This window comes from Antrostomus carolinensis, unplaced genomic scaffold, assembly GCF_000700745.2.
Source record: "Antrostomus carolinensis isolate BGI_N321 unplaced genomic scaffold, ASM70074v2 scaffold15415, whole genome shotgun sequence".
Classification (NCBI taxonomy): Eukaryota; Metazoa; Chordata; class Aves; order Caprimulgiformes; family Caprimulgidae; genus Antrostomus; species Antrostomus carolinensis.
Window position 1 is genome coordinate 36952 of NW_010318562.1, and position 15324 is coordinate 52275.

The 15324-nt window shown below is 40.4% G+C and overlaps 2 protein-coding genes across 2 annotated transcripts; both read right to left on the reverse strand.

The window, feature by feature from the left end:
* Positions 1 to 275: 275 nt before the first annotated feature.
* LOC104525719 (neuropeptide Y receptor type 4) lies at positions 276 to 1409 on the reverse strand. Its single transcript, XM_010168950.1, has one exon. The coding sequence runs from the start codon at positions 1407 to 1409 to the stop codon at positions 276 to 278; it is 1134 nt and encodes a 377-aa protein (XP_010167252.1).
* An 11586-nt stretch (positions 1410 to 12995) lies between these two features.
* Positions 12996 to 15324, reverse strand: LOC104525722 (beta-microseminoprotein-like). Its single transcript, XM_029085186.1, has 4 exons — positions 15295 to 15324; positions 15032 to 15119; positions 14263 to 14365; positions 12996 to 13125 (listed from the first exon to the last, which is right to left on the reverse strand). Exons 1-4 carry the CDS (start codon positions 15322 to 15324, stop codon positions 12996 to 12998), a joined length of 351 nt encoding a protein of 116 aa, XP_028941019.1.

Consider the following 15324-nt stretch of genomic DNA (forward strand, 5'->3'; position numbering starts at 1 on the left):
TGCAGCCACAGCTTAATTACTGATCTGTTAAAGCAGCCGCATGTACATCAGCCCAGGCTCCTCAATATCTGTACCATCTCAGTGACATGAACAACTTGTGTACTATAGGATCTACTGTATACATTTACAATATTCTTTTGCCTGTTCTTCCAAAACTCTGGCAGTAATGAGTTCCTGTTCACATCCCAGCTATGGCATCACCAGTTGCTTTTTATACCTACAGGTAATAATTGGCATGTGGTGTCAGTGCACTCCTTTGAAATGTTTTCTACTAGCTAAATAGAATTATGTCTGCAGTTCAACATCAGTGAGCCCTTGGAGATTTCAGTCTGCATGGTGGATAAAGGCAAATGATCATATTCTTCCATTGATGCAGTTACTGAATTATGTTGGCAGCTCAGAATCAGTGACTTAACTTCTTTTTTGAAGTTGCTATTTAGGAAACCATAGATAACAGGGTTGACACAGGTGGAAGCCATAGCTACCAGGTGGCACAATGAGAAGATCAGATTGTGGTGGCAAGGTGAAATGATTTTGTAATTCCAGTCCACAATAGTGTTGAAAATATGCAGTGGTAGCCAGCAGATGGCAAAAGCAGCAACCATGGATGCTAATAAAATATTTATCCTTCTCAGCTGAACTGCTCGGTTGCTATATTCACTTTTCTCAAACATGTCCTTTCTCTTCTGTAGACGTAAGTAGATACGCAGGTAGCAAAGTATGATGAAGAACAGTGGGATGCAATATTGCAAGAGCAGTAAAGTGGTAGTGTAGATAAGTCTGTGTTGCTCAGAAGGCCACGAGTCGATGCATATGGCCTTGTCAGTGGAAAAATTCATGATGTGTGAGAGCTGCTCATACAAATCATTAGACAAGATGGATGTGGTCAAAAAGGGCAGGGACATGAGACATGCTAAAGTCCAAATTACTCCAATTCCTAGATAGGCTTGGGAGATACTTGGCCTCCAGCCAGTTGGGTTTATGATAAGCTGGTGTCTTTCCAGAGCAATAAGTACAAGGGAAAGAATTGACACTGTCACAGATGCGCACTGAGTGAAAGAGGTCATTTTGCACATTACTTCCCCAAATATCCAGTAGTCCATCATGGTGTAAACAACGGTGAATGGCAGACAGACAAGACACATAAACAAGTCTGAAATTATTAAGTTGGAAATTAGGATGTTGGTGACGTTGGCCTTTTCCTTCTGCCTGGCGATGACAGCAATCAGACAGATGTTTCCCACAATGCCTAGGACAGTCTCCAAGCTGTAAGAGGTGGCCAGAAAGACAGTAAGGTCAGTGATGTTCCTGCACTGATTAGAAATGTGCACAGGGAAGCTTCGGTTTGAGCTCCCGTTCTTACTGTTCAGGAAAGGAAAACCATCATTCACAGCCCTTGTCTTATTCATTCTGAACCCCAAAATATTTATCCAAAAAGGTGGTAGTCAAACAGAATCCAGGTCTTCTGGAGCCAACCTAAAAAAGGTTTTATCTGTTCTGTTTGGCTGTGGAAGATCTGGGTATATCTGCAAAGAAAAGGAAAAAAGATTGCTTAGTTATGCTGCAAGAAATTAGTTAAAAGGGGGGGGGGGGGGGATACAGGGAAGCAAATGCCAAGGATTCTGTGTATATTCTGCAACTCCCTTTTGTATAGTTTATTAGATCATAAAATGGAACCCTTTGCTAAACTGGGGTATGGAAGTCTGTGTTACTCTATTGAATTATGACTGTGTTTACTTGTGAGGTTGTCCCACGGATTTAAGAACATCTTCATCATTTAACTCACTGCAGTACCTTGAACAGCATTAATGCAGTAGAGTGGTGATTCAAGAAAGCTGAATCAAAACACACTTGAGGGTAATAATTGTGTGTAATTCTGGTTTTGCAAGATTCTGATCCAAAATTGAATGGAAGACACATTTTGGGGCTGCATTTTCCTTCAATTGAGCTAAACATCAATGTGAAAAGTAGGGCATATTAGGTGCATAAAGCTAACACTAAAATATCTTATGCGAGTTAGTCTGTGAAATGCATTTGTGATTGCAGCTGGAACCCACATTTGCTTGACACAATCACCACGCAAACATTCAGGCTCGTATCCTCAGGAGGGATAACATGGGACAATTTTGAAAATGTCTGAAATAACTCAAAATAATTTCAGCATTTTTCAGATTCTACACAACTGTGATAGATTACAGGAACTGCAGTCCAAATTCCATCCCTCTCCATTCTGGATGAACTCCAGTGCCTGTGAAGCATTGATGTCTCCCTCTGGGTGCCTAATGTGGCCATCACAGGGTTTGTCAGAAATATATCCAGTCTCCTGATTTTGGCTTTAAGAGTGGGTGATTTTGATAACATCTCTTAATTTCTTGTGAGAAGCTTCTTATTGATTTTGCCTCAGCATAATTTTGCTTTTTTCAAGCAAGAGAATTTAAGTGTTGCAATAGTATGTGCAATCTCCTAGATACTGTTCCTGCACAGGCAGATGGGTCTGCTTCTTAGCCACTGCTGCAAGCCCTTAGCTGGGATTTTCAGTGGGGTCTCAAAGAGCTGAACCCATGGAGTTAATTAGGGCTGCATGCTTTTTGGAAATCTCAGCCACAGAACTGCCTGGACTCTACCAGATGGCTCCTGGGAGGGTGTCATGATCTGCCATAGCAGAGCTTGCTTTATAATCCTGACCCTGGAGTCCAAATCTTCTATGTCCAGGAATCAAAGAAAAAAAAAATAATCTGACTCTGCTGGGAGTTGTCCTCAAGGCAGAGGCAGCTACATACTGTACAAAGGCTTGTAATGTGAAAAGTAAATAAATACTCTGGGAACTACACTATTTACCCATTTCACGACCCCTTCCTCAGCAATAAAATGCCACTCAAACAAGTTTGTGGGGTTGTGAAAAACTTCTGAGCATTAGAAAAACAAGTGGTCAAGATATGAATACATAAGTAAAATGGTATAATGAGCTTATCACTTTGAGTAGCATTTACTGCTAAGTAACTGCATGCATGCAGGTAACCAATACTGCCCAAAAAAGTGCCCAATTGCCAATTTTTTGTTTGCCTTGTATTTCTCTTTATGAATTGTATTGTATGCTTCTTAAGATGTTGCCTCTCATGAACTAATAAAAGCAACAGTGTACAGTAAATAAAATATGGTTTGGGATCATTGTTCTGCTTGATCAGCAAAAATTAGTACAGTTAATTCTTTTGTTGCTTTGCTAGACGTGCTGATTTACCTGTCTATATATACCTATATCTATCTGTCATCTATCTGTATCTATCATCTGAGACAGTCAAGACAGTCACATGAGTAAAATATAGTAACCTTTTCTTCCTCTTGTTCTCTCATTTCTTCATTAGTTTAAATATTAATTAAAAAGAGAACAGGAAATTTTTCCAAATTGTGGCCGTAGGTATGATTCTTTCTGTCCACTCACTTTTGTGTTGTTACTCAACCCATGTGAACAGATTGATTTATTTTTTGGAACTAAAAGAAGAAGCAATGATGATGTATAGATAACACGGTCACATATGGGAAGGGTAAGGTCATCTGTTTTAACATGAAAACAGATATAGAATGAAAAACCATCAACCCGCCCCTTAGCTTTTAATGATTGCTGACCAGTGGAGATACTACATAGGGATCAGGAGCCTGCAATATTATGTGGTATCAGTCAAAGGAGCCTAGTCTTGGCATTTGGACAAGATAAACAGACTCCTCTGTAAACGAACGCATGCTCTTTTTACTACTTAGCTACAGTATCCTCGACAACAAACATGTGGTTCTCTTTTGTTGCTTGAAAAATGTGTGCTGAGTTATTACAAACATCTGTACCCCATAGACTATGCCCTCTCAGGGGTTTCGGATACTTTTTGACATGCCGAGGTGTTAGTGAGGAGAAATAATAGTATTGAAGCAAAAAAATAAAGTAGTGGAGCCCCCTGAAAAGCAGCATTAAGGGGCATGTTCGCAAGAAGAATGCCAAAGGCAGAGCATGGCTGTGCGTTCCTTGCAGATGGCAAACGTGGTGGGGATAAAGTGCATCTCTGAAGGCAATGCAATTCACTTTGTTGGGTTAGGACCTCCCTCTCTTTTAACACCTTGCATACCATGGTGTCTTCTGCAAGGTGAAGAAAAAAATGTTTGCAGTGGTTTTGTGTGTTACTTAAAAGCATTTGCTTATCTGGCTTGGAACTTAACCAATTGCTCAAGCCATTTTGCTGCTTTCAGCCCATAAGTCTTCCTGAGAGAATCAATTCCTAAAGACATGAAGTGATTGTATTACTTATTTAAAGAGTAAATTATTGGGAGTATAGCAGCTATTGTCTGCCTCTTATAAACTAGAAACAAATGAGCAGTGAAAAGGTTTAACAGAACTCTGAAATTAATACTGCAGATATTAATTGAGGTCGTGGTGACTGACTAACAGTGGTACCCCTTTTTTGCTGGCAGTGACATTATCTCAGTAAGATAGATTTGCCCTTTTTAACCTTATGTCTTGGAGAAAGGTTAAAATCAGTTGGCTATCTTTACAGATTCCCAGGAAGGCACCACTCAACTAGATGAGAAAACTTGCTGGTGGGTATGTACAGACATGCCACAGCAATGTTAAATAAGAGATTTGGTAAAATAAAATTTAATGGTGAACTCTTCATTTTTGTTTAAGTCTGTGTTGGAAAAATATTGGGAATGACTGTCTTGGGTCATTGAAAATGCTATATATGTTAAACATTTCTAAATCCTGCATAATTAGAGTATAGCACAAGTTGTGTGTATTACAAGTTACAAGTCTATAAAATTGGGAAATGGTATAAATTCCCAGAAAAGTAACAGTATTCCACATCTGGAATACTGTGTCCAGTTCTAGGCTCCTCAGTTCAAGAAAGATGGGGATCTTCTAGAGATAGTCCATCGGAGGGCCACAAAGATGATTAGGGGCCTGGAGCATCTCCCGTATGAGGAAAGGCTGAGAGAGCTGGGACTCTTCAGCCTGAAGAAAAGACTGAGAGGGGGTCTTATCAATGTCTAGAAATACTTGAAGTGTGGAGGCAAATGGATGGGGACAGGCTTTTTTTGCAGTAGCACCCAGTGACAGGACAAGGGGCAATGGGCAATGGAACGCCGCAAGTTCCAGGCAAACTTAAGGAAAAACTTTGTTACTGTGAGGGTGACAGAGCACTGGGACAGGCTGCCCAGAGAGGGTGTGGAGTCTCCATCTCTGGAGATGTTCAAAACCCACCTGGTTACAATCCTGTGCAACCTGCTGTAGGGAACCTGCTTTGGCAGGGGGGTTGGACTAGATGATCTCTTGATGTCCCTTCCAACCCCTACCATTCTGTGATTCTGTAAGTATTTTCCCCCCTCTCACATCTACATGTTTTTAGAAGGAAATGTTTTAGGGAGCATGAATTTATATACCAAGTTAACCGTCTCTGATTCTGCAGAAATCAGGAAATTTTTATAAAAGCACCTCCTCTGACTTTTTATTTTCTGTTTAAATTCATAACAAAGACCTTACCAAAGACATGGAGCCAGCTCACAAAGGTAAAATGTCACTAGCAGGTCAGCAAACTGGAGAATGGTACTTTGTCCCTGGTCCCTTAAGAGTAAAGAATGTTGTGATTTGTCCTGTACCCAACAGAAAAAAAAAGATATTTTTACAAAGGAGGTCTTTACCAAAGGAGATGGGGAATCCATATATCATTGTAATGGGCACCCTAGCAGACAGACAGTTAGGATATCTGAGAGTGATGTGATGTGTACTGCCAGAAACTGCATGGGTTGGATGAGGAACAAGAAGTCTCAGGGACCAGGAGATAAGAAGTGTTTTCCAGTGACCAGTGGTATCCAGGAAGGCTTTCTCTCACATCACAAGGTGTCAAGGAGCACACCTGAACCCTGAAGATCTCCCAAGAATTTACTATCTCCCTCTTGCACCCTGAATGGTTTCAAAGCTCTTCTCTGTAGATACAGGGGTTGGGCCTTTCATGACAAGGAAAGGATCCATCCAAGGAATGGATCCATTTGTAGAAAACAGTCAACTACTTAGCAGAAAATGCTGGTTCAGTGTACCCATACTCTGTGAGCATTTCATGAAGCTGAGATATGTCCTTTCAAATGCTTTTTTCTGAATCAGATGGAGGAGGGAGAACCTAGATAGTCATTGGGCTATATTGGATTAAAAACCAGGTTTGGTGTCATTATCTCTTACACAGTGTTTCAAGTCCTTTAGTTTATTTTTTAAAAAAGCTCTGAAATTGATTACAAGTATTTTCTTTCCAATGAAACAAAATGTTGCATTCATACCAAAATAACTTAAAAAAAAAAAAAAGCCTTCTTTCCCTCAAAACAATCCAGTCTTTCAAAACTATACATTTAATGTTTTGGTTTAGGCATTGACTGATAAAAGCAATTGTTTGCACAGCCTTAATCGAAGCTGAATGGTAAACAGCAAAAGCCTCCCTTGTTTTTACAACCCTTCTTGCTAAACTATTACATTAATAATTATATTACTGTTTATTATGGTGATATTAAAATCTAATTGAGGATAGGTCCTTCTGTACTTGGTGCTGTGCATGTCTAGAGGAGCAGATATGACTCTCTCTTGACAGAGATGGACAAGAGCTTAAAAAGTAAACAAAGACAACAGGGTATTTATTACTGTTTTTCCTTGCCTTGTGGCTGGATTCAAAGCATGTTTATTATAGTGAACTTTGGATCAGGTTCACTTAATATTTCTACCCTTTTTTCTGTATTGTTCTAAAACCATAAAGAATTCTACATTTTTGTGGAAATGAAGGACACTGCAAGAATTCTTTGCTTTTAGGAACCCGATATACACAAATCTTTTCAATCCATGGCTTCTCTTGAATTTAAATTTCATGTCCCTGTCAATATCAGTGGATCAATTTTAGAGTTTAAATGCTACTTAAATGCTTTTCATTATCTCCTGCTTACCCTAATATTTAAATGAGAGAAGAATCATATCTGAACTGTTCATAATCCATATTCTCATGTTCTTCTAAAACTTGTTTCTTTAAACTATATTAACATAGCAACTACTCAGTAACTCTCCCTTAAAAGTTTCTGATATGTAATTCTTGCCTAGGTTAAGTTTCAGGTGAATCCTTACTTAACATTTTCTGATCAGAAATCGGTCAGTTATCCAAATCAGAGGAAGACTTGAGCAGAAAGGGAATTAGCAGTGGTAGCACCAGCTGCTAAACACTCAGGTGAAAGTTAAGTAAATTTTTACAATCAGAAGTGATAACTTTATTAAAGAGATCTGAGATCTTGTCAATCTGAAATAAATAATTTACAAAATTCTTACCTGTTACTGATTGAGAAAATCACAGCTGTTGTTGCACATTTCTGTCTTGGAAGAACAAAGGAATGTTGTAGCAGCAAAGTAAGATGTTCTGTGTTCTAGCAATCCAGAAGAGAAGCTCTCCTCTCTGTTTCTGTAGGTAATTTGGATAACATCTCTCTCCTTTTCCCTGTCTCTCCCAGCTCCTTCCTTCCCTCCCTTCAGAGGAGCCAATGAATTCTGCTTTATGGTTATGCTCTGAGTTTGAAGTTCTGGCTCCCTCTGGTGTTACATAAATATAGAAATTCTAGATGTACTTGAGAGGAATAGCAGCTTCAGGAAAGAGCGATGAAGCTATCTGAAGCACAGCTTGCACCCTCTACTCAAGCCACTCGACTTGAGCATGAGCACTCTAAAGCAAAGGGAGGAAATACAGCAACAGAGCCTAATCCTGTTCTCCTTGCTGAGGCAAGATTTCTGTAGGGTTGAAAGATCATTTTGCCTCATACGTATGAAAAGGTCACCAGTATCAGTTTTCTTAATTTTTCCATTCCATCAGAGACTGATATTGAAATTTTATTTTAGAAGGATCCAGGCTGTAAGTCCTTTAATTGTGAAAGGGGAAGAGGTACACTGTTACCCAGGCGAAGACCCCAGAAATATAAGAGCAATGAGAAAGCTGGAAATAGAGGAAAAGAGGAGTTGCAGAAGTACCAGTTTTCATTTATTTTTCACAGGTCTTTCTCATGAAAAACCAAGGCAGAAATTAGAGATGCGAATTTTTCTCTTGCATTGGGAAAATACACAAACAGATTATTTCCAAGGGCTATAACAGAATAACCTAATTTCAGTCTTTACTTAAAATAGGTTTTAAACTATGATCAACTACTTAAGTAGTCCAGTGGTTAATGCTATTCTGGGGCCCTTCTAAAGGTGTAATAAGTAGTTGTAGCAAATATGTGTTTTCATTTGTGAGCATGTAGTATGTCAATAGAAATCAAACATTTCAATATCAAAATCAGTACAACCTCTTGTCAACTCAACTAACCGTGAAAATAGTTTTTCATTTTTACTGTATTCTTTCTTTCATTTTTTCTGGTAACAGCTATTACAAGTGTGCCTACCTACTTCAAGCACTTGGCTGACATCTTTCATCATTACAGAAATAATCAAAGCAGAAGCAGGGATATTTAAGGTCTTTCCAGGGTATTTTGGCATTTCTAATGTCTTATGATGCTGAGAAGCATGCAAGTGGAATTTATGTAATTAATGGTGTAAGCGGGAGAGTTGTCTTTAGTTACTGGTTATTTCTTCAGGGCATCCCTGAGTTGCTTCTTATTTTACTATATTACTTATTTTTTCCAGCCTCCTTTTCAGGAGCTTTATTTACCAGTTGGTTTGAACCAGCACCCCATATCCCAGCATTTCCCTTTTACTCAGATGCCTCAGAAGGACGCGACCTTTCTGATATGGTTAGGGAAGGGGACATGAAGTCTGTGCTCCAGCTGAGAAGGCATCAGCCCACACAGATCTTGAGCCTCTTGCCAGCTCCTTAGGAAGCAGAAGCTTCCTATCTTACTGGAGCCAGAAAAGCTGAAATGATTTATTTAGCTGGCCTGTTCACTTCTGTTGCTTCCTTAATTTATTTATCATATGTTTATTTGTTCTGCTGTTCAAAGCATTAAAGAAAGGGGAAGAAAACCACTAGGAAACAGACAGTCCTTTCACTGGGGAGTATTTTGATTTGTGGAGCTGTTCTTACATCCCCCGCAGCTTGAAGCATTCCTAGGCCAGCCTTATCTCCACACCTTCCAAACATTTAAAGACATGCCTTGTCACTTTTATTCTCTCAATTCAGACCTTTGAGCAGAGCCTACAAACTAGCAAATTAGCATCTGCTCTCTTCTTAAAGTCAACAGAGGACAGCTGCAGCACTGTTCTTGAAAGACTGCTCAGGGCTCTGCCACCCAGGCATCAGGAAATTACCTAACTGCCATCATTTTGCTATGGCATCTATGACTTTCTTCTTGACAGATTTTTAGGATGCTGTAGTAAGATTCTGTCCATTTTTTGGTGAGGTGAATGGGGCTGCATTTGAGTACTATTACACACATATTCTTTCCACATCCTGACCAAACTGCAGGGTGAAAATGTTCACTATTAACAGGCTAATGTGGGAGCAGCACTTCAGTCATTCCAACCCTGCACTAGTTTGTATAGCTGGGACTTCATGCACATAGCAGCCATGGAGTGTAAGCCAAGAAATGTGTTGGAGCTGGGGCTGCCATGCAGTAGCTGTGTGGACTGAAGCATAGAGAGAACAATACTGGAGGTAGCTTGGAGTGGGAAGAGCTGCAGTAAGACTAAGATGCAGATGCCTGTTTCCTCATTTAGGTGGGTCTTGTAGGCTCGGGTCAGCACCTTGCTGAATTTTATGCTGTTGCCTGAACTAGCTGATTTGAATCTGGCTATGCTTAATTTCACTTTATAATGGGGACTACTGAACATTTATCTGTGGAGAGTCTATGTGAAGATCTTGACCCACTAAGGCTTTTGAAAAATGCACAAGCAATACTTGTACAAGGGTGCAGAAGGGTGGAAATTCCTCTAAGTGCAGGACACTGACTCCTGGGAAGCAACATGGAAGTACTGTAGTCCCAGCTATTGCTAGTCATGTGCTGGTCAGACTGGTTCTTTCTGTTCATATCAGTAGGTTTACATTGACTCTAGAAACCGATGGACCAGACCCTGTTTGCTGTTGATGGGAAATGGAGTAAAGAAAGTCTAGCTGGCATGGCATGGGGCTATCCTACTACCCACAGAGTAACAAGGAGGCTTGTTCCCATTCTCTGTCCACAACACGTGCTCCTGTTACAGAATGGCACTGGGGAATTGTCCTGTTTCCTCTGCAGTTTATTACATAAAACAGTTGGACTCCATGGAGACAACACGTTTCAAGGGGGTACAGATGCTTGGGGAAATAGTCCTCTTTGCTCTGGCCAAATAACTCCTTCTTGCAAGTGGTTATGGTGACAGCAAGGCCTCTACCAACAAACATTCATTCTCTGGGATTGACAGGATTGTCACAGCAGTGAGATTACAGCTGCACTCTGGATGCTTTGCAAGTCTCCTCCAGTGCTCTTGTGTCAGATCTTCAGCCATTTCAGCCTTCACAGATGGAGCCCTGATGCTCTGTCTCTTTCTTTCCTCTGAGCGTGGAATCTCAGACACCAATTCTCCTACAGTACATTTAGCAAATCTAATTGTGTTCCAGCATCTGGAGTCCTGCTCTCTCTGGCATTGTTAAACTGAGCAAACAGTGTCCACAAAGAGTAGTACTAGGTACTTGATGACGAAAGCATATGGAGAAAATGTACCATGGAACAGTACATAGTCCATGTGTATGCTAAGTTTAGCAGGTCAACACAGCATCCCTGTAGGAATTTTCCACAAGTTTTGGTTTGTCTTTATTTTGTCAGAATATCTACCTCTGCTATTTTAACTGTTTTCAGCCTTCTCTAATTTGTTTATAACCCTCCCTCCATTGGGGGGGAAGCTATGAAACTGATGTATTGTCCCAGAGATTTTTCTGAACTGATTAAATGATGTTCAAGCCTTCAGAAAGCCCTGTTACTCCTGGCCCCCTGGGCAGGCCCTTATAAATGCATCTAGCATTTAGGAAGCTAAAAGCATGATCCTTCAGCACAGGAAAGGCATGGACCTGTAGGAGCGGATCCAGAAGAGAGCCATAAAAATCAAAGGGATGGAACACCTCTCCTAGGAAGAAAGGCTGAAAGAGTTGAGATTGTTCAGCCCAGAGAAGAGAAGGCTCTGGGGAGACATTATTGCAGCCTTCCAGTACTTAAAGGGGGCTTATTATACAGATGGGCACAAACTTTTTAGCAGGACCTGTTGCGATAGGACAAGGGGGTAATGGTTTTAAACTAAAAGAGGGTAGATTTAGACTACATGTAAGGCAGAAATCTTTTACACTGAGGGTGGTGAAACACTGGAACAGGTTGCCCAGAGAGGTAGTAGATACCCCATCCGTGGAAACATTCAAGGTTAGGGTGGACAGGGCTCTAAGCAACCTGATCTAGTTGAAGATATGCCTGCTCACTGCAGGGGTGTTGGACTAGATGACCTTTAAAGATCCCTTCCAACCCAAACTGGTCTATGACTCTGTATCTATCTGCTTATATATATATAACTAAGTGAAATGATCTGATCCTCTCTCAGCAAGCAGAAAAGTGAGGGCTCCTCCAGTGGCTGCTACTCATATTTGTAAGGGTCATAGCCAACTTCAGTGATGTCCACTCCATTATTCCCAAGAAGGTACAGAGGAATATCATCAAAGGCAGTGGCTACTAGACAGTTCTAACTAATCCTGAGGGCCAAAGATTTGAGAAGCTATAATTGTGTTTCTCATTTTAGCTACTTACTGGAATCACCTTAGTGACTTTCTGGAAACACCTGGAGTCATGGATGAGTTTTCCTCTAACCATTGGTAAACTGTTTTCCTTAGTATGTGCAGGTTTTCTTCTTATATACTCTTGGCACCACACCTGAAAATAAATTACGTAACTGTGGTTTTCCACAAAAGATACTAAACAGAAGTTATCATTTTCATCAGCTGAAATATTTCATTGTAATACACTTCAGCAAGGTAGAGGAAAGGCAGATTAAGAAAACACTGTGATATCAGTGTTGAATAAACTGAACACGCTCAAATGATTTATCTGGGCCTTTTAAGCTGTGCAGTGCTCTTGTTATAATTGCTTTTAATATTGTCTAAATATGTTTTATAGGATATTTCCCATATAAACCATTTTCATGGACTTTGTACCAGGCACAGTGTAGTACCTGAAGTCTACTGGCTAAACATGTTTTATAGTCTAGGTTTTCTGTACAAACAGCTTTCACGGGGTTGTTTGTCAGGGGACTTTGATCCAAACAAGATTATTGCAGGCAATTCTACCCTGGTATGAAAGGCTACAGAGCTATTTATATGGCATTTCTTTGCAGCAGGTTGGACTCTCAGGCATGGGCTTGCCTTTTTTCTAATACACCAGTCATCTCCTGGAGAATATGTTCCCTTGTGCATCTGCACTAATGTGTTGACCTACACAAGGCACCAGGATGGGGGGAGGCATTCAAAGGGCTGTTTTCTGCTTTGTTTCATCCCATTCTTCTATATATTTGTCCTTAGGGGAATGTCAATGAGCATAATAGCATAATGGATCCATTTGTCTGGCAACAATTTATATAATACCTGTTACTCTAAAAGCTAGATTATTTCCAAATCAATAATTAGATTCACAAACGTTTACAGACACCATGAATTCTTCTGTTTTCAACAAGACCAATCAGTAACTATGTAGAAGGAAAAGTGGTGATTTGATGTATGTGAAAATTTATTTAACTCTGGATCCCAACAGGAAAAATGTCACAAAGATATCTGTGGTAAAGCTTGGTTTGTGTTGTTTTAAGACATGTGTCTGTTATAAGACAAACCACATAGTGTCAGAAATGAGATAGATGTGGCACAATTAGAGCTGTAAAAGGCACGAGGAGAACCTGTTCCTCCTGAAATCATACTGCTTTGCTGCTTTCCTCTAAAGGAGAGATCCAGAGCACATTCAACTTCTAGGGCAGGTACAGAAGAGGAGAAACACATCATGTGGTCTTAACCAACTCCATTGTAGACTTTGCAGCTTATGTCAGGATTAGTTTTCTTCACCACACGGATGGAACAGCTTTTCTTGTGGAACAGGCCAACACAGTTCACTCTGTCATAGTTCTTGGGGATTAAAACCCTGTCATTGAAAAAGGCAAAGAGAAAATCAGCAGCCAAGACAGAGACTGAGAAGGATGCTTACTGGGCCACAGCCATCCAGGAGCAAGCTACATCATGGATCAATTTGGCTCATGGATTCCATTAATACAAGTGCTGTGGATTATCATAGGAGGAATAGAGAGCCCTGACCACGGCTGTTAACAAATGAAGTGATTTCACAATGCTTGTTCTGGTTTAAATGCAGTTCTCACTGGTCATTCACTGAGATTGGTATAAATTCCTGCACAGAGACAAAACAGGGATTAATTCTGTCTTCCCCATTCAGACTAAGACTTTCTTGATAGTAACAAAACATATAAAGAGTGCTGAATCACCCGAGCATGAATACCTTCCAGCCAAGCCTCTTCTCAGTGCAGGCTGACTCCCTCCCTCCTACAGCTGAGGACAGCCAGGAATATTCCCCACCAGGGATTCCTTGGGTTATATACTTCCTCACAGACCCTTTATGGGACTCTTTCTCCCTCACCTCAAGAATTTTTCCAGCCTTCTGGGGAGATAATCAGTTTGTACCACAATATTCAGGAAGACACAGCTCTCCTTAATGTGTCACCTGCCATTCACGAGGCAGGAACACATAAGAAGATCTAGAAAACAAATTATCAGAGCAGGACATGTGTGTCCTGTTTTTGTAAGCAAGAAGGGTGCGTTCTTGGCAACATGGGAAGGATATGGAGCAGCTCTGGCCTGATAGGTGCCTGCAGGCAGACCACTGGTCTGGTGCAGAGCTGCAGAAGCCCACACATATGTGTGTTGTGAGGTGTTTAGGTATCTGAAGACAAGCTACTAAATTGAAGGAAGAAAACAGAGGCTGAAGGGAACCGTATATCCAGTTAGTGTCAGAATCAAAGGAAGGACTAGATGAGAAAAAGCTGTATACTGGAAAGACCCTATCTAAGTTTCATTTTTTTTCTTCCCAAAGAAGGCGATGTAATTGCCGGATTATTCTGCTTGGTCACAATTAGAGCTAACTAAACAGGAAGAGGAATTTTGTTCCATGCGAGCATGAAATTCCAATGCACGCTTTCAATGAGTTTCTTTAAATCTGAACATTTCAACCAGTTTCTAAATAAACAAATAATAATTTGAGTGAACTTACAAGCTGCAGCAAATCATTGCAGTCATCTTACATCTGCATTGGTAACAATCTTCAGTCTTCCACACCGCACCAAAAACATAGAGGTTTCTGTTTGAAAGGCACCCTGCATGCACAAACCAGAAAATGATAGCCAGTAGATCAGTATGAACATCTATCAATAGACATAGACCACACTCTTATGTTTGTGGACTAGCAATCAAAGCACTGATTTTCATAGAGTTATACCAGGGAAGAACTTAACCCCGTGCTCTATAGAAAAGATACCATGTCTTTGCTCCTGAAGTGTGCATGAGTGTATGACATGGCATGGTAAAGTGGTAGCAACCACATACCAGAGAATTACTATTCTGCTACTGCAATGGATCTGAGAAATGCTTTAGCTTATGGCTACAGCAGGATCTTTCTATCTTTTCTCATATTCAACATACAGTCCTAGACTTTCTCCTTCTTCTTCAATTCTTACTAGACTTCAACGTGCTCTGCTAAACTGAATTTAAGCACCAGCTGTGTTGTCTTTGCTTTGATTTCAGTGTCAGGTACCCCACTCAGGTTAGTCAATACTGCTTAAAAGTAGGTGGGTTTTGCCACATGGGCAAGGACCTCAGTGTGTCCAGAGACGCCTCCAGGTGGGTTGATTCCTGAGTATGCAGCTGTTTGGATCATTCCTCAGCAAAGAACATATTATACTATTCCAACATTTCTAAGGAAAAAAGACTCTGAATCTCTGAATTAACGCTTCAGGCATGTCTACTATATTTGCTGTCCTTACCGTATTTGCTGGCTGGTCTAAAGTAACAGCGAGCATCACACGGAGTTCTTGAGAAGAGGAGGATCAAGCAAAAGAGCAAAAAGAATTTCTGGAAAATAAACAAAAATCTTTCTTTAAAATTAGGTGGTTTTTTCCAAAGGTCTAGCAGATGAAATTGCACAGGATTAAGGATGAGTGTTACCATTCCCAATAAACTTCAGATTAAAAAATACTTCCAGTGTACATACACAGACACAGACACACACTATAAGCTGTTAACTTACCATACTTGCATGGGCTGCTAAACATTTCAT